The 18,079-nt window shown below is 42.0% G+C and overlaps 2 protein-coding genes across 8 annotated transcripts in view; both read left to right on the top strand.

The window, feature by feature from the left end:
- tfdp1b (transcription factor Dp-1, b) overlaps window positions 1–9,119 on the top strand; it is a 40,835-nt gene extending 31,716 nt beyond the window's left edge. For both annotated transcript variants that reach the window (XM_077238095.1, XM_077238096.1), the window contains exons 11-12: window positions 8,365–8,419; window positions 8,530–9,119. In XM_077238095.1, the coding sequence (XP_077094210.1) occupies window positions 8,365–8,419; window positions 8,530–8,650 (176 nt within the window). In that variant the 3' untranslated portion in view covers window positions 8,651–9,119. The remainder of the gene's footprint in view (window positions 1–8,364; window positions 8,420–8,529) is intronic.
- Window positions 9,120–13,416: 4,297 nt separating this feature from the next.
- The window catches only part of grk1a (G protein-coupled receptor kinase 1 a), a 13,650-nt gene continuing 8,987 nt past the window's right edge, over window positions 13,417–18,079 (top strand). For all 6 annotated transcript variants that reach the window (XM_077238056.1, XM_077238053.1, XM_077238055.1 and 3 more), the window contains exons 1-2: window positions 13,417–14,321; window positions 17,242–17,369. In XM_077238056.1, coding sequence (XP_077094171.1) covers window positions 13,620–14,321; window positions 17,242–17,369 — 830 coding nt within the window. In that variant the 5' untranslated portion in view covers window positions 13,417–13,619. The remainder of the gene's footprint in view (window positions 14,322–17,241; window positions 17,370–18,079) is intronic.

Below are 18,079 nucleotides of genomic sequence, written 5' to 3'. Positions count from 1 at the left end.
GTTGGCGCTTGTTAAAGCTTGTTGACGATTGTTAAAGCTTGTTGACGATTGTTAAAGCTTGTTGACGCTTGATGACGCTTGTTAAAGCTTGTTGACGCTTGTTGACCCTTGTTAAAGCTTGTTAAAGCTTGTTGACGCTTGTTAAAGCTTGTTGACGCTTGTTAAAGCTTGTTAAAGCTTGTTGACGCTTGTTAAAGCTTGTTAAAGCTTGTTGAAGCTTGTTAAAGCTTGTTGAAGCTTGTTAAAGCTTGTTGACGCTTGTTAAAGCTTGTTAAAGCTTGTTGGCGCTTGTTAAAGCTTGTTGACGCTTGTTAAAGCTTGTTAAAGCTTGTTGAAGCTTGTTAAAGCTTGTTGACGCTTGTTAAAGCTTGTTGACTCTTGTTAAAGCTTGTTGGCGCTTGTTAAAGCTTGTTGACGCTTGTTTACGCTTGATGACACTTGTTTGACGCTTGTTAAAGCTTGTTGACGATTGTTAAAGCTTGTTGACGCTTGTTAAAGCTTGTTGACGATTGTTAAAGCTTGTTGGCGCTTGTTGACGCTTGTTGACGCTTGTTAAAGCTTGTTAAAGCTTGTTGACGATTGTTAAAGCTTGTTGACGCTTGTTGACGCTTGTTAAAGCTTGTTGACGCTTGTTAAAGCTTGTTGACGCTTGTTAAAGCTTGTTGACGCTTGTTAAAGCTTGTTGACACTTGTTAAAGCTTGTTGACGCTTGTTAAAGCTTGTTAAAGCTTGTTGACGCTTGTTAAAGCTTGTTGACGCTTGTTAAAGCTTGTTAAAGCTTGTTGACGCTTGTTAAAGCTTGTTAAAGCTTGTTGACGATTGTTAAAGCTTGTTGACGCTTGTTGACGCTTGTTAAAGCTTGTTGACGCTTGTTAAAGCTTGTTGACGCTTGTTAAAGCTTGTTGGCGCTTGTTAAAGCTTGTTGACGCTTGTTAAAGCTTGTTGACGCTTGTTAAAGTTTGTTGCTGCTTGTTAAAGCTTGTTGACGCTTGTTGACGCTTGTTAAAGCTTGTTGGCGCTTGTTAAAGCTTGTTGACGCTTGTTGACGCTTGTTTGACGCTTGTTAAAGCTTGTTGACGCTTGTTGACGCTTGTTAAAGCTTGTTGGCGCTTGTTAAAGCTTGTTGACGCTTGTTAAAGCTTGTTAAAGCTTGTTGACGCTTGTTAAAGCTTGTTGACGCTTGTTAAAGCTTGTTAAAGCTTGTTGACGCTTGTTAAAGCTTGTTGACGCTTGTTAAAGCTTGTTGGCGCTTGTTAAAGCTTGTTGACGCTTGTTGACGCTTGTTTGACGCTTGTTAAAGCTTGTTGACGATTGTTAAAGCTTGTTGACGCTTGTTGACGCTTGTTAAAGCTTGTTGACGATTGTTAAAGCTTGTTGGCGCTTGTTAAAGCTTGTTGACGCTTGTTAAAGCTTGTTGACGCTTGTTGACGCTTGTTAAAGCTTGTTGACGATTGTTAAAGCTTGTTGGCGCTTGTTAAAGCTTGTTGACGCTTGTTAAAGCTTGTTGACGATTGTTAAAGCTTGTTGACGCTTGTTAAAGCTTGTTGACGATTGTTAAAGCTTGTTGGCGCTTGTTAAAGCTTGTTGACGCTTGTTAAAGCTTGTTGACGATTGTTAAAGCTTGTTGGCGCTTGTTAAAGCTTGTCGACGCTTGTTAAAGCTTGTTGACGATTGTTAAAGCTTGTTGGCGCTTGTTAAAGCTTGTTGACGCTTGTTAAAGCTTGTTGACGATTGTTGACGCTTGTTAAAGCTTGTTGACGCTTGTTAAAGCTTGTTGGCGCTTGTTAAAGCTTGTTGACGCTTGTTAAAGCTTGTTGACGCTTGTTAAAGCTTGTTGACGATTGTTAAAGCTTGTTGGCGCTTGTTAAAGCTTGTTGACGCTTGTTAAAGCTTGTTGACGATTGTTAAAGCTTGTTGGCGCTTGTTAAAGCTTGTTGACGCTTGTTAAAGCTTGTTGGGGCTTGTTGACGCTTGTTTGACGCTTGTTAAAGCTTGTTGACGATTGTTAAAGCTTGTTGACGCTTGTTAAAGCTTGTTGACGCTTGTTAAAGCTTGTTAAAGCTTGTTGACGCTTGTTAAAGCTTGTTGACGCTTGTTAAAGCTTGTTGACGCTTGTTAAAGCTTGTTGACGCTTGTTAAAGCTTGTTGACGCTTGTTAAAGCTTGTTAACGCTTGTTAAAGCTTGTTGACGATTGTTAAAGCTGGTTGACGCTTGTTAAAGCTTGTTGACGCTTGTTAAAGCTTGTTGACGCTTGTTAAAGCTTGTTGACGCTTGTTAAAGCTTGTTGACGCTTGTTAAAGCTTTTGTTGACGCTTGTTAAAGCTTGTTAAAGCTTGTTGACGCTTGTTAAAGCTTGTTGACGCTTGTTGACGCTTGTTAAAGCTTGTTGATGCTTGTTAAAGCTTGTTGATGTTGTTAAAGCTTGTTGACGCTTGTTAAAGCTTGTTGACGCTTGTTAAAGCTTGTTGACGTTTGTTAAAGTTTGTTGACGCTTGTTAAAGCTTGTTAAAGCTTGTTGACGCTTGTTAAAGCTTGTTAAAGCTTGTTGACGCTTGTTAAAGCTTGTTGACGCTTGTTAAAGCTTGTTAAAGCTTGTTGACGCTTGTTGACGCTTGTTAAAGCTTGTTGACGCTTGTTAAAGCTTGTTAAAGCTTGTTGACGCTTGTTAAAGCTTGTTGACGATTGTTAAAGCTTGTTGACGCTTGTTAAAGCTTGTTAAAGCTTGTTGACGCTTGTTGAAGCTTGTTGACGATTGTTAAAGCTTGTTGACGCTTGTTAAAGCTTGTTGATGCTTGTTAAAGCTTGTTGATGTTGTTAAAGCTTGTTGACGCTTGTTAAAGCTTGTTGACGCTTGTTAAAGCTTGTTGACGTTTGTTAAAGTTTGTTGACGCTTGTTAAAGCTTGTTAAAGCTTGTTGACGCTTGTTAAAGCTTGTTAAAGCTTGTTGACGCTTGTTAAAGCTTGTTGACGCTTGTTAAAGCTTGTTAAAGCTTGTTGACGCTTGTTGACGCTTGTTAAAGCTTGTTGACGCTTGTTAAAGCTTGTTAAAGCTTGTTGACGCTTGTTAAAGCTTGTTGACGATTGTTAAAGCTTGTTGACGCTTGTTAAAGCTTGTTAAAGCTTGTTGACGCTTGTTGAAGCTTGTTGACGATTGTTAAAGCTTGTTGACGCTTGTTAAAGCTTGTTAAAGCTTGTTGATGCTTGTTAAAGCTTGTTGATGTTGTTAAAGCTTGTTGACGCTTGTTAAAGCTTGTTGACGCTTGTTAAAGCTTGTTGACGTTTGTTAAAGTTTGTTGACGCTTGTTAAAGCTTGTTAAAGCTTGTTGACGCTTGTTAAAGCTTGTTAAAGCTTGTTGACGCTTGTTAAAGCTTGTTGACGCTTGTTAAAGCTTGTTGACGCTTGTTGACGCTTGTTAAAGCTTGTTGACGCTTGTTAAAGCTTGTTAAAGCTTGTTGACGCTTGTTAAAGCTTGTTGACGATTGTTAAAGCTTGTTGACGCTTGTTAAAGCTTGTTAAAGCTTGTTGACGCTTGTTAAAGCTTGTTGACGATTGTTAAAGCTTGTTGACGCTTGTTAAAGCTTGTTAAAGCTTGTTGACGCTTGTTAAAGCTTGTTAAAGCTTGTTGACGCTTGTTAAAGCTTGTTGACGCTTGTTAAAGCTTGTTAAAGCTTGTTGACGCTTGTTGATGCTTGTTAAAGCTTGTTGACGCTTGTTAAAGCTTGTTAAAGCTTGTTGACGCTTGTTAAAGCTTGTTGACGCTTGTTAAAGCTTGTTGACGCTTGTTAAAGCTTGTTAAAGCTTGTTGACGCTTGTTGAAGCTTGTTGGCGCTTGTTAAAGCTTGTTGACGCTTGTTAAAGCTTGTTGACGCTTGTTAAAGCTTGTTGACGCTTGTTAAAGCTTGTTGACGTTTGTTGACGCTTGTTAAAGCTTGTTGACGCTTGTTGAAGCTTGTTGACGCTTGTTAAAGCTTGTTGACGTTTGTTGACGCTTGTTAAAGCTTGTTGACGCTTGTTGGCGTTGTTAAAGCTTGTTGACGCTTGTTAAAGCTTGTTGACGCTTGTTAAAGCTTGTTGACGCTTGTTAAAGCTTGTTGACGCTTGTTGAAGCTTGTTAAAGCTTGTTGACGCTTGTTAAAGCTTGTTGACGATTGTTAAAGCTGGTTGACGCTTGTTAAAGCTTGTTGACGCTTGTTAAAGCTTGTTGACGCTTGTTAAAGCTTGTTGACGCTTGTTAAAGCTTGTTGACGCTTGTTAAAGCTTTTGTTGACGCTTGTTAAAGCTTGTTAAAGCTTGTTGACGCTTGTTAAAGCTTGTTGACGCTTGTTGACGCTTGTTAAAGCTTGTTGATGCTTGTTAAAGCTTGTTGATGTTGTTAAAGCTTGTTGACGCTTGTTAAAGCTTGTTGACGCTTGTTAAAGCTTGTTGACGTTTGTTAAAGTTTGTTGACGCTTGTTAAAGCTTGTTAAAGCTTGTTGACGCTTGTTAAAGCTTGTTAAAGCTTGTTGACGCTTGTTAAAGCTTGTTGACGCTTGTTAAAGCTTGTTAAAGCTTGTTGACGCTTGTTGACGCTTGTTAAAGCTTGTTGACGCTTGTTAAAGCTTGTTAAAGCTTGTTGACGCTTGTTAAAGCTTGTTAAAGCTTGTTGACGCTTGTTGAAGCTTGTTGACGATTGTTAAAGCTTGTTGACGCTTGTTAAAGCTTGTTGATGCTTGTTAAAGCTTGTTGATGTTGTTAAAGCTTGTTGACGCTTGTTAAAGCTTGTTGACGCTTGTTAAAGCTTGTTGACGTTTGTTAAAGTTTGTTGACGCTTGTTAAAGCTTGTTAAAGCTTGTTGACGCTTGTTAAAGCTTGTTAAAGCTTGTTGACGCTTGTTAAAGCTTGTTGACGCTTGTTAAAGCTTGTTAAAGCTTGTTGACGCTTGTTGACGCTTGTTAAAGCTTGTTGACGCTTGTTAAAGCTTGTTAAAGCTTGTTGACGCTTGTTAAAGCTTGTTGACGATTGTTAAAGCTTGTTGACGCTTGTTAAAGCTTGTTAAAGCTTGTTGACGCTTGTTGAAGCTTGTTGACGATTGTTAAAGCTTGTTGACGCTTGTTAAAGCTTGTTAAAGCTTGTTGATGCTTGTTAAAGCTTGTTGATGTTGTTAAAGCTTGTTGACGCTTGTTAAAGCTTGTTGACGCTTGTTAAAGCTTGTTGACGTTTGTTAAAGTTTGTTGACGCTTGTTAAAGCTTGTTAAAGCTTGTTGACGCTTGTTAAAGCTTGTTAAAGCTTGTTGACGCTTGTTAAAGCTTGTTGACGCTTGTTAAAGCTTGTTGACGCTTGTTGACGCTTGTTAAAGCTTGTTGACGCTTGTTAAAGCTTGTTAAAGCTTGTTGACGCTTGTTAAAGCTTGTTGACGATTGTTAAAGCTTGTTGACGCTTGTTAAAGCTTGTTAAAGCTTGTTGACGCTTGTTAAAGCTTGTTGACGATTGTTAAAGCTTGTTGACGCTTGTTAAAGCTTGTTAAAGCTTGTTGACGCTTGTTAAAGCTTGTTGGCGCTTGTTAAAGCTTGTTGACGCTTGTTAAAGTTTGTTGACGCTTGTTAAAGCTTGTTAAAGCTTGTTGACGCTTGTTAAAGCTTGTTAAAGCTTGTTGACGCTTGTTAAAGCTTGTTGACGCTTGTTAAAGCTTGTTAAAGCTTGTTGACGCTTGTTGATGCTTGTTAAAGCTTGTTGACGCTTGTTAAAGCTTGTTAAAGCTTGTTGACGCTTGTTAAAGCTTGTTGACGCTTGTTAAAGCTTGTTGACGCTTGTTAAAGCTTGTTAAAGCTTGTTGACGCTTGTTGAAGCTTGTTGGCGCTTGTTAAAGCTTGTTGACGCTTGTTAAAGCTTGTTGACGCTTGTTAAAGCTTGTTGACGCTTGTTAAAGCTTGTTGACGTTTGTTGACGCTTGTTAAAGCTTGTTGACGCTTGTTGAAGCTTGTTGACGCTTGTTAAAGCTTGTTGACGTTTGTTGACGCTTGTTAAAGCTTGTTGACGCTTGTTGGCGTTGTTAAAGCTTGTTGACGCTTGTTAAAGCTTGTTGACGCTTGTTAAAGCTTGTTGACGCTTGTTAAAGCTTGTTGACGCTTGTTGAAGCTTGTTAAAGCTTGTTGACGCTTGTTAAAGCTTGTTGACGCTTGTTAAAGCTTGTTGACGCTTGTTAAAGCTTGTTGGCGCTTGTTAAAGCTTGTTGGTGCTTGTTAAAGCTTGTTGGCGCTTGTTAAAGCTTGTTGGCGCTTGTTAAAGCTTGTTGGCGCTTTGGCCGCTCTGACGTACCAGCATTATGTTCGAGAGAAGAGACGTGTCACAACACGAAATGTAAACAGAAAAACAAGCAATACATTGACACTAGAAACCTTTTATAATGACAGCATTTTTATATTGCCTATTCCGCATCTCAACGCACGCATACAGCTTGCCACAAAGAACCGGCCAAAGTAAGGATTGTGAATTAAACATTTGAATTGTTTATTAAAAAACTAAGGTTTTCTGTCAATTACACTTCTGGAAATCATATTATCATACATTAAATATCTGCAAAGGCCAGAGCATTAAAATTACATAAACGTAGACCTATATTACATCGTCTCTCACTTTATTTGCCTTTGTATTAGAACACTTGATGATTATCTAATCAAAATAACAATATGTATTGTGGTGATAAAAAACTGAAATCGAATGTGTTTCTGATGTTTCTGTCGGTTACATAAACGTATCAATGCTGAGAAAGCTATCACGTCACTAGCTTTAAATATTAAACTACGCCGGCTAATGAATGCATAAAGTGACCAGCTGGATATAAACTAATGCAAATAGATGGTAACAATTGCAACATTAAACATTTGGGTCAGGTCTGCGTGTGTTTTTGTCACATTGTTTTAACCGCTTGAGGAACTAATGTTAGAGTCCTCTCAGCCTCGACGGCAAACACACTTCTGTTCTTTCTCTGCTGATGCAGCATCTAGTAAACAAATTCATTACTTTATAATGATATGCCAATATGCAGTTTAGTGTTCTGTATTCATACCGTTTCGCTGTCGGTGTTTTGAATGCGTGTCTGAAGTGTCAGCGCTCTCCGCGCCGCACGCCTCTAGTGTTAACGTAAACAACTCAGCCAGTGATAGTTTGTTATTTGTCCTCTAGAGGGCGCTCTCGCTCTGTATAATGCCAGCAGTCTCTTCTCGGTCTCTCGTACTGTGTAACGCCAGCGCACCTTCACAGTCGCTCCAGCAACGGACGCAACCCAGAAAAACTATTGGTGTGCATTTTTGCCGATAACGATAGTTACACCAATCAACTATCGGTACCGATATATCGGCAAAACCAACGAATCGTCGACCTCTAGTGTGTGTGTGTGTGTGATAAGTAGGTTAAGGGGTCGGGTTAGTGTGTGTGAGAGTGAGAGAGAGTGTGTGTGTGTGTGTGTGTGTGTGATGAGTAGGTTAAGGGGTCGGGTTAGTGTGTGTGAGAGTGAGAGAGTGTGTGTGTGTGTGTGTGATGAGTAGGTTAAGGGGTCGGGTTAGTGTGAGTGTGAAAGAGTGTGTGTGTGTGATGAGTAGGTTAAGGGGTCGGGTTAGTGTCAGTGTGTGTGTGAGAGAGAAAGAGAGAGTGTGTGTGTGTGATGAGTAGGTTAAGGGGTCGGGTTAGTGTGTGTGAGTGTGAGAGAGTGTGTGAGTGTGTGTGTGTGTGTGATGAGTAGGTTAAGGGGTCGGGTTAGTGTGAGTGTGAAAGAGAGTGTGTGAGTGTGTGTGTGTGATGAGTAGGTTAAGGGGTCGGGTTAGTGTCAGTGTGTGTGTGAGAGAGAAAGAGAGAGTGTGTGTGTATGATGAGTAGGTTAAGGGGTCGGGTTAGTGAGTGTGAGAGAGTGTGTGAGTGTGATGAGTAGGTTAAGGGGTCGGGTTAGTGAGTGTGAGAGAGTGTGTGAGTGTGATGAGTAGGTTAAGGGGTCGGGTTAGTGTGAGTGTGAAAGAGAGTGTGTGAGTGTGTGTGTGTGATGAGTAGGTTAAGGGGTCGGGTTAGTGTCAGCGTGTGTGTGAGAGAGAAAGAGAGAGTGTGTGTGTGTGTGATGAGTAGGTTAAGGGGTCGGGTTAGTGTGTGTGAGAGTGAGAGAGTGTGTGTGTGTGTGATGAGTAGGTTAAGGGGTCGGGTTAGTGTGAGTGTGAGAGAGAGTGTGTGAGTGTGTGTGTGTGATGAGTAGGTTAAGGGGTCGGGTTAGTGTGAGTGTGAGAGAGAGTGTGAGTGTGTGTGTGTGATGAGTAGGTTAAGGGGTCGGGTTAGTGTGTGTGTGTGTGAGGGAGAAAGAGAGAGTGTGCAATTGCGTTCATGAGTGTTTATCTGTTGTAGAAATGGCGCAGGGTGCCATTAACCAGCTGATCGGGAAGCTTTCCCATGTGGCCACGTGAGTATCACATGATGTTTTTAAGTTGATCAGTGTATTATTGACGTGTGTGTGTGTGTGTGTGTGTGTGTGTGTGATGTAAGTGAACATGAGCTGTTCTGATCCGTCAGAGCCCGAGGCCCGTCCAGCTCAAACGGGTCCCGAGACGAGACGCCATCATCACACATGGAGGATGAAGAAGAGGATGAGGAAGAAGACTTTGATGACGAAGATGATGATGATGATGATTAGCGGTTCTGGTTGGATGGATTTGCTTCAGCTCCAGAACCGGTGATATTATGCAGATTCCCTTTTGTTTGCCAGTTCTTGTTTGAAACTCAACATTGTGATCCTGCTGTAAGGCTTCCCATAATTCCTCAGCTCAGTGTGTTATCTCAGCTTATGAGCAGATGAGCTCGAGTGATCGTCTTTGTGCTGCTGTAACTGCAGCGCCACAGTTGCAGAATCTCCAGTTACACAAGGCTTTATCGCTGTTCGCTGAGGGGCTTTTTTAAACATTTTTACCCCGTTTTGTTGTGATTGGCTCTCATTGGCAGCTATTTTTGATATTGGAGCTTTTTTGGGACGTTTGGCGTGAGCTTTGATGAGAACATGAGATCAGCAACTCAAACGTCCAGCCTTTTTGTACAATGTAATAAATACTACAGAAAATATAGATTTCTTATTCATGTATAGATATTAAACTGAACCGAATGATGTATATGCTTGTGTGGTTGTTCTTTGTGCTCTCCTGAAATAATGTAATCTATGGAAGCTTGTTTCAGCCACAGAATAAAAATGGTAATTGCGACTTTATATCTCGCAATTCTGACTTTATATCTCGCAATTCTGATCAATAAAGTCCGAATGGCGAGATGTAAACTCACAATTGTGAGATAAAAAGTTGCAATTACCTTTTTATTTTTTATTCTGTGACTGAAACAAGCTTCCATAGTTATGAAATGGGAAAAATGTCAATTAAAAAGATCCTTTCCTTTACCATCATTACTTCATCAAACCTGCAAGATCCTCACGTTTTCATTTAAATGATTGAGAAAATAAAAATAGCCAATTATATGATTCATATAGTTCAATAAGTGCAGGTACACTAAATTTGGTCTGTAATCATGTTTAGTAATGTCAGGAAGAAGTTGAGTTTGAGATGTTCTCATGTTTTATGCATCACTCTACTTCTTAACTTGATATGATAAAAATGAATATATAGTTTCCATTTAAAGTCCATTTTGTCCTTAAAGAGAAAAAAATGTCTTCATAATCTTTGAATATAATAATTTGTTACTGCTCTTCGTATAGAAACATCCAGTCAGTTCATCGTGGATAAAACCAAAATCATGCCCACATTTAATTTGGAAATGTTTAAATATTAATATATATATATAATGTTGAAATATTTGACCAACTTGAGACGATATGAAATCTTTGAGACCGATACGAAATCTTTCACCCTCACACATCATTCCCAATTGTGTGCATTCCTATTGAAATATCGGTATGTCACGCATGAAAATCCAATGAACAACAATAAATGTGACCCTCATCTTGAGGTACAAAGATGCTTTCCAGAACCTTTACTCTTTCTGATCTTCTTTGATCACCAAAATGACATATTTAAACGTTTTTTTCCTTCATGAAAAAATATATTTTTCATGTCTTAAAATATCTTGAATGTAACTCGACACCCTTTCCTCATTTAGTATGTGCGGTTCTATGAATATGCAAATGAGCCCCGCCTCCACTCACTCGCACAGCTCAGAGATCCACTGGTTGACTGTCATGTGGTTGGCGGATGAACCCAGGCGCAGACAGTATGCAAACACAGAACGTTTATTGCAGACAGAAAACAGGGAAAACAAAACCCACGAGGGGGTAAAACAAGGACAACTCTGACAAGGGAAGACTAAACTAGACTAACACTTGACAAACTAGACTATAAACTAATAACAGAAACAGGATCAGAAATGCACTACACAAAACTCTCAAACGGTACTCACAGGTAAATCTACCAATGACTCACACAACATATGACAAGTCAAACAATGAACCGACACAGGACAGCAAACACAAGGGGATTATAAAGGGAACACTAATGACAAGGACAGGTGAAACTGACTAGACAATAATGACAAGACGAGGATAACAAGGGGGCGGGGTTACGTAACGAGACAACACAAGCACATGGCCCAAGCAAAAGGCCATGTGCTTGTACACAAAACTTGATTCTGTCATGATCCTGCCTCACGACCAGGGAAAAATCAAGAACACTAAGGCAGAATCATGACAGAACTTCCAGACGCTCCTCAAGGGGACATTAACACGGGACATGACAGACTGTGACAAAGACACAAACCAACAATACATGACAAAAACTAACAAAGGCATACACGAAAAGACAATTACTGGGTTGGGGTGAAACATCAAAAACAATAAACAAGGCAGGGGAGGTGGCGGAAACACAAAGTTCTTAGGGGGCAGTCCAGGGTGAATAGGTGGCAAGGGGTCTTGGGTTGACAAGGTGATGATCTTGGGCGGGGAGTCCGGAGAGAACTGGATGGGCACACACGAGGAACAGTCCGAGGTGAGGTGGAGACAGGAAAAAACAGTCCGGCGACTAGTGGCAACAGGGACAAACGGGGAAACAGTCCGGGGACTAGTGGCGACAGGGACAAACGGAGAAACAGTCCGGAAATTAGTGGAGACAGGGGCGACCAGGAAGACAGACTGGGATACAGCTTCAGTGGTAGCAGGAACAGTTTCAGACACGGAGGACACAGAGGATGAGGAAATGGGACTCCTGACGGGGGACATAGCAGGTGAAGGGGCAGGACTGGGTGCAGCGCTCTCCGTGGCAGGCTTGGGTCCGGCGCAAACAGGGACAGGATCGGGTGCGGCGCTCACAGTGGTAGGCTTGGGAGTAGAGCTCACAGACACAGTGGGCTCGGGACAAGACATGACGGGCACATCGAGGATCTTGACAAGGTAGTCTGCTAGAGTCTCGGCAGCAACAATGATAGGCATCCGCTTACGAGCAGACACCGCTTGCAGGACTGCTTCTGCAGCTTGATCGGCCGCAGCGCTCGCAGTAGCGGGCTCTGGAGCAGCGCTCGCAGTAGCGGGCTCTGGAGCAGCGCTCGCAGTAGCGGGCTCTGGAGCAGCGCTTGACGAAGGATGGGAGGCTCCCCTCTTCCTCCTCTTTCTCCTAGGTCGGGAAGCAATGGTCACAACAGGACTCGTGATCGGCTGGACGGGCTCAGCGGAAGACAAAACAGGAACTGGGAAGACCACTTCTGGTAGGGTGAGCTCACATGACGATGACTCCGAGGGGGAATCCCAAGAAACCCGTCTCCCTCGTTTACCACGGAGGTCAGTGGGTGAGGAAGACGCCTCTGGAGTCGTGGGGGAACCAGCCTGGTCCCCAAGCGTCGCGACGCCTATCATTCGACCCTCGGGAATGATAGGCAGGCGGGCAGAAGGTAAAGACCTTGAGGACGCCGCCCCAGATTCCTCCCGGGAGAAGTGGTCATACAACCGGGAGAAGTTTGACAAGATCCACTCACCCTCGGGTGAGTATGGAAGGGTGACTCTTCTTGTTGAGGGGGGATGACAACCAGACTTCTTCAAGGGGGTCCAGACAATGCTTGGCAGAGAAGGACAAACGGTCTGCTGGGTTCTTCTTTGGTCGGTTCATTCTGTCATGTGGTTGGCGGATGAACCCAGGCGCAGACAGTATGCAAACACAGAACTTTTATTGCAGACAGAAAACAGGGAAAACAAAACCCACGAGGGGGTAAAACAAGGACAACTCTGACAAGGGAAGACTAAACTAGACTAACACTTGACAAACTAGACTATAAACTAATAACAGAAACAGGATCAGAAATACACTACACAAAACTCTCAAACGGTACTCACAGGTAAATCTAGCAATGACTCACACAACATATGACAAGTCAAACAATGAACTGACATAGGACAGCAAACACAAGGGGATTATAAAGGGAACACTAATGACAAGGACAGGTGAAACTGACTAGACAATAATGACAAGACGAGGATAACAAGGGGGCGGGGTTACGTAACGAGACAACACAAGCACATGGCCCAAGCAAAAGGCCATGTGCTTGTACACAAAACATGATTCTGTCATGATCCTGCCTCACGACCAGGGAAAATCAAGAACACTAAGGCAGAATCATGACATTGACGATCACACGTTGATCTGATTGGTTACAAGGTAGTTTGTGACGTCAGAAACACCAGCGATTTCAAACCGTGTTTTTGAGACTGTCTTTGGTTCACTGCAGTTTTAAGGAGAAAATACTCAGCAATGCTGTCGACTTATGAATTTACACATGATTTGTATGAAAGCATGTTAAAAACACCACATACACATATAAACAACATTAAAAGCTGGATTTTCACCACAGGGAGACTTTCAGAAAAGTCTCAAAACTCTTTGTATTTTGTGTTATTTTAGTGTAAAAATACATTTGTCACCGTTCTTTCATTTGATTGTGTTAATATTCAGTGTTTATTTTGCGTTTCTAGCGCTTAAGAAAACTGCAATTGCAAATAAATTGTATTATTTTTGTGTGAATGTTGAAAGTTCATTCGTTACGACACAAACTCAGTTCAGCTATAAACTAAAGTTACTAGGTTGTTAAAGCATTTTAAAATCACCACATAAACAACATTAAATGCTGAATTTAACCACTGATGGTCTTTAATTAAGCTGATCTACCCAAGGTTAAAACCAGACTGGTACTTCAGCTTATCGACCATCTAACAACAACATCTTCATCCAGCTTTTCTTATTCGTTAAAGGCTTAACAACTGATAATAAGCATCAATTTCTTTTTTCAATCATATTTTTTTGTTTCAGGGGTTTATTACCCAGCGAGTGAGTTCTGCATCTCGCTCCTCCATCAGTGAAGGGTTTTAACCTGAGGAAGGTATTATGGAGTTAGAGGATAAACCCTTATGGAAGATGTTGAGTCAGGTAGATCTGTGTGTGTGTGTGTGTGTGTCAGGGATTATCGTTCACTTCTCCCTCAGACACTGGATCCTCTCCCGAACCCCTAGAATCTCATGATCTAACCGAACTCCTCCAGTCTCCCGGCGCTGAGCTCCAATGCTCTCGCTGTGACTCTCCAGCATCTCTCCTCGTCTCGTTGTCAGTCCTCGCTCCGGCTCTTTCCTCGTCATGGACATCGGAGGCTTGACTACGGTGGTGGCCAACTCGGCGTACATCTCGGCACGCGGGAGCTTTGACGGATCCGCTAACCCGGCGGCCAACCGGGACAAGAAGTACCACGCCAAACTCAAGCTCCCGCACATCACCGTGTGCGAAGACCTGCGAGAAACCCTGGATCTGCAGTTCAGGAGCATCTGCGTGGAGCAACCGATCGGGAAGCGCCTGTTTCAAGAGTACCTGGAAACCACCAGCGAGTACAAAGGCCCGAGTCGCCTGTGGAAAGACGTGGAGGCGTACGACACGGCCGAGGATAAAGACCGGGCTCAGAAAGCCGGGAAAATCCTCCAGCGCTACATGGAGCCGTCGGCCAAGCTCTTCTGCCCGTTTTTACCGGAGAACGACATCACGAAAGTGAAGGAGCGGCACCAGGAGGCGGCGGATGATTTGTTCGTGGAGATCTTGGCGTGTGTGTTCGACTTCCTCAAAGAGGTTCCCTTCACGTTCTATCTGGAGACCATGTACTTTAAGCGCTTCTTGCAGTGGAAGTGGCTGGAGATGCAGCCGATCGGAGAGGATTGGTTCCTGGACTTCCGGGTTCTGGGAAAAGGAGGATTCGGAGAGGTGTCCGCCTGTCAGATGAAGGGCTCCGGGAAGCTGTACGCCTGCAAGAAACTCAACAAGAAGAGGCTGAAGAAGAGGAAAGGCTATGAGGTATGAAAGGAGATCTTCGTGTTTCTCAGGAAACAGCGTCAATGTGAGTTCGCGGCACATATATAATGTTGTAAGAACATTCACATTGAGTTAGGAAAAAGTTATATCTGAATGTTCAAAAAAAACAAACAATAAAAAAATGGTTTAAAAACGTTAAATAGTCTTGGTTATGTGAACATTCCATTGTATATTTCTTCAAACATTATGGGAACGTTACTTTTGAAAGTTCTCTGACCGTTCTGTAACAAGTAGCTTTGAGAATATTATGAAAGACCAGATAACGTTAAACGGACGTTCTATTAACGTTACTGAGGACGTTCTCTGTTAGAACAATTAAATATTGGTTCTGGATCTGACATGAAATGAGTAAATGTGATTTCTCAATAGTTCAGCAGTGACTTTTACAAAACTGCTCCAATAAAATAAGGACCACATTAACACACAAATTACACATTCTTGTGTCTAAAATCATTTGTAAAAATAATTGATCTCACATCTCGGTTTTATTGGTAGCCTAGTTAGTTTAGCCTAGTAGTGTGTGTGTTTGTTTGAGATGTCCAGGTTAATGTAATGTTAATGTCAATGTTACCATTGATAGACCTGTAATGGTAACAGTTAGATAACAGGACATGGATTGTGTGATTAAGAAGCTCAGCCGTGACATTGATGATGAAGGTGAAGGCTTTACTGTGGTAATGTGCTTTACTGCACTCCTGCACAGATTATACATCTCTCATCATTCATCGAGTTTGTGCTTTTATCAGTGTTTTACTGATGGGTTAAAACATCCAGTGATCTCAGCTGCATGATGTTCCTCGTCAGTATTGATCAGCTGTGTGTGTGTCTGTGTGTGTGTTTCAGTCAGTGTTAGAGCTGAGGAAGCTTTAGCTAATTATGAAATGCCACTCCAACACATTTAAATATGGAACAGATTTGTGGAAATCCTGGACAGCAGGAACGCTGGAGATGCGATCGTACGAGGGAATGTTCTCTCGAAGTTATGAACAAACGTTCTTTCAGTAACATTAATAGAACGTACGGTATTTTTTCATTTGGACTATCATGTTAATAATGACCTCATTCACAGTTGTAAGCATGAAAACATTATTCGAAAACACATTCTGCTGTTTGGATACTGCATCCTTTATGTGTCATGATGCATGAAGTGAAACTAGTGAATTGGTGCACATGCAAATGTTGTCATATAGACATCTTCAGAACATGTTGAACGTTTTAAATAGCCTGTGTTTAGCTCTTTCTGCATGTGAATGCGTTCTGAGCGTGTCTGAGAGATAAATTACATAAAAAAATGTTATAAATCATATTGATTACAATACGATTGTAATCATATTTGTGTGAGCGAGTTAGTAAATGTGAGAGTGAATTAGAGTGAGTGTGAGTGAGAGAGTGAGTTTGTGAGTGAGTTAGAGTGAGTGGGTGAGTGTGTGAGTTTGAGAGTGAGCGAGTGTGAGTGAGTGAGTGTAAGAGTGAGTGAGTGTGAGTGAGTGCGAGAGTGAGTTTGAGACTGAGCGAGTGAGTGAGTGAGTGAGTGTTAGAGTGTGTGTGAGTGAGAGAGTGAGTGAGTTAGAGTCAGTGAGTTAGTGAGTGTTAGAGTGAGTGAATGTGAGTGATTGAGTGAGTGCAAGTGAGTGTGAGAGTGAGCGAGTGAGTGAGTTTAGAGTGAGTGTGAGAGTGAGTTTGAGAGTGAGTGAGTGAGTGAGTGAGTTAGTGAGTGAGTTTAGAGTGAGTGAGTGTGAGAGTGAGTTTGAGAGTGAGTTAGTGAGTGAGAGTGAGTGAATGTGAGTGATTGAGTGAGTGCAAGTGAGTGTGAGAGTGAGTGAGAGAGTGAGTGAGTGAGAGTGAGTGAGTTTGAGAGTGAGTGCAAGTGAGTGATTGAGTGAGTGCAAGTGAGTGTTAGAGTGAGTGAGAGAGTGAGTGAGTGAGAGTGAGTGAGTTTGAGAGTGAGTGAGTGAGAGAGAGTGAGTTTGAGAGTGAGTGAGTGAGAGAGAGTGAGTGAGTGAGTGAAAGAGAGTGAGTGAGTGTGAGAGTGAGTTTGAGAGTGAGTTAGTGAGTGAGAGTGAGTGAATGTGAGTGATTGAGTGAGTGCAAGTGAGTGTGAGAGTGAGTGAGAGAGTGAGTGAGTGAGAGTGAGTGAGTTTGAGAGTGAGTGAATGTGAGTGATTGAGTGAGTGCAAGTGAGTGTTAGAGTGAGTGAGAGAGTGAGTGAGTGAGAGTGAGTGAGTTTGAGAGTGAGTGAGTGAGAGAGAGTGAGTGAGTGAGTGAAAGAGAGTGAGTGAGTGTGAGAGTGAGTTTGAGAGTGAGTGAGTGAGAGAGTGAGTGAGTGAGAGAGAGTGAGTGAGTGTGAGAGTGAGTTTGAGAGTGAGTGAGTGAGAGTGAGTGAGAGAGTGAGTGAGTGTGAGAGTGAGTGTGAGAGAGTGTGTGTGTGTGTGAGTGAGTGAGTGAGTGAGTGAGTGAGTGAGAGTGAGTTTGTGATTGAGAGTGAGTGAGAGAGAGTGTGTGTGTGAGTGAGTGAGTGAGTGTGTGAGTGAGTGAGTGAGCGTGAGAGAGTGTGTGTGTGTGAGTGAGTGTGTGAGTGAGTGAGTGTGAGAGAGAGTGAGAGTGAGTTAGTGAGTGAGTGAATGTGTGAGTCAGTGAGTGTGTGAGTGTGGTTGAGAGTGAGTGAGAGAGAGTGAGAGTGTGTGTGAGTGAGAGTGAGTGTGTGAGTGTGTGTGAGAGTGAGTGAGAGTGAGTGAATGTGTGAGTGTGTGTGAGAGTGAGTGAGAGTGAGTGTGAGTGAGTGTGTGTGTTAGTGAGTGAGTGAGTGCGTGTGTGTGTGTGTGCGTGTGTGTGATGTTTGTGTGTCTGTGACTCTGAAAGCATGATGTGCTGAGCTGAAGATCGTGTTGTTCTGGTTTCACAGGGAGCAATGGTGGAGAAACGGATCCTGGCTCGAGTTCACAGTCGGTTCATCGTGTCTCTGGCGTACGCCTTCCAGACCAAAACTGAGCTCTGTCTGGTGATGACCATCATGAACGGAGGAGACCTGAGGTCAGTCTCACATACACACACACACACACACACACACGCTCACTCACTCACAGACACACTCACACACACACTCATTCACTCACACACACAAACAAATGATCAAAAGCACTGGTGCTGGCAGGCAACTTAAAAGGAATGCTGGAGGGGAATGAGTTAATTTAATTTGATAATGTTATATTGAATCTAATTTGTATTGTTGCACTATTTTATATTTTATTTAATTAAAATTTTATAATTTTAAATGTTAATTAATTTTACTCTATTTTATATTTTTTTATTTAAATGTGTATTGTGTAATATTTAGGAGGATCTGTTAACAGAAATGCAATATCATATTCCTAACTATGTTTTCAGTGGTGTATAAAGACGTTACATAATGAAGCGTTATGTGTTTATTAGCTTAGAATGAGTCGTTTCTTTCCACACACACCGCGGGTCTCCTTACATACACAAGTTTCTACGGTGACCCTGAACGGACAAACACGTTTCGTCACTATTTTGTTCTTCGTGTAAAGAAGCGAACTAAAGTCAGCGAATAAAACACTCACACAATGATGAACAAGTAACAATAATATTCACAATAACATCGATTTACTGAATAATTAAGTAAACCTAATTTCTTAATTCATCTTTGTAAAGCAACTTCATTGTTTAACTGGCTACTCTCTGCTGTCTCAGACGACGACATCACTTCCTGTTGGCCACCGTAA

The sequence above is a fragment of the Siphateles boraxobius genome, unplaced genomic scaffold, assembly GCF_051911475.1.
Source record: "Siphateles boraxobius isolate OS27281-9 unplaced genomic scaffold, OSU_SipBor_1 215, whole genome shotgun sequence".
Lineage (NCBI taxonomy): Eukaryota > Metazoa > Chordata > Actinopteri > Cypriniformes > Leuciscidae > Siphateles > Siphateles boraxobius.
This window is presented reverse-complemented; position numbering and strand designations above follow the sequence as displayed.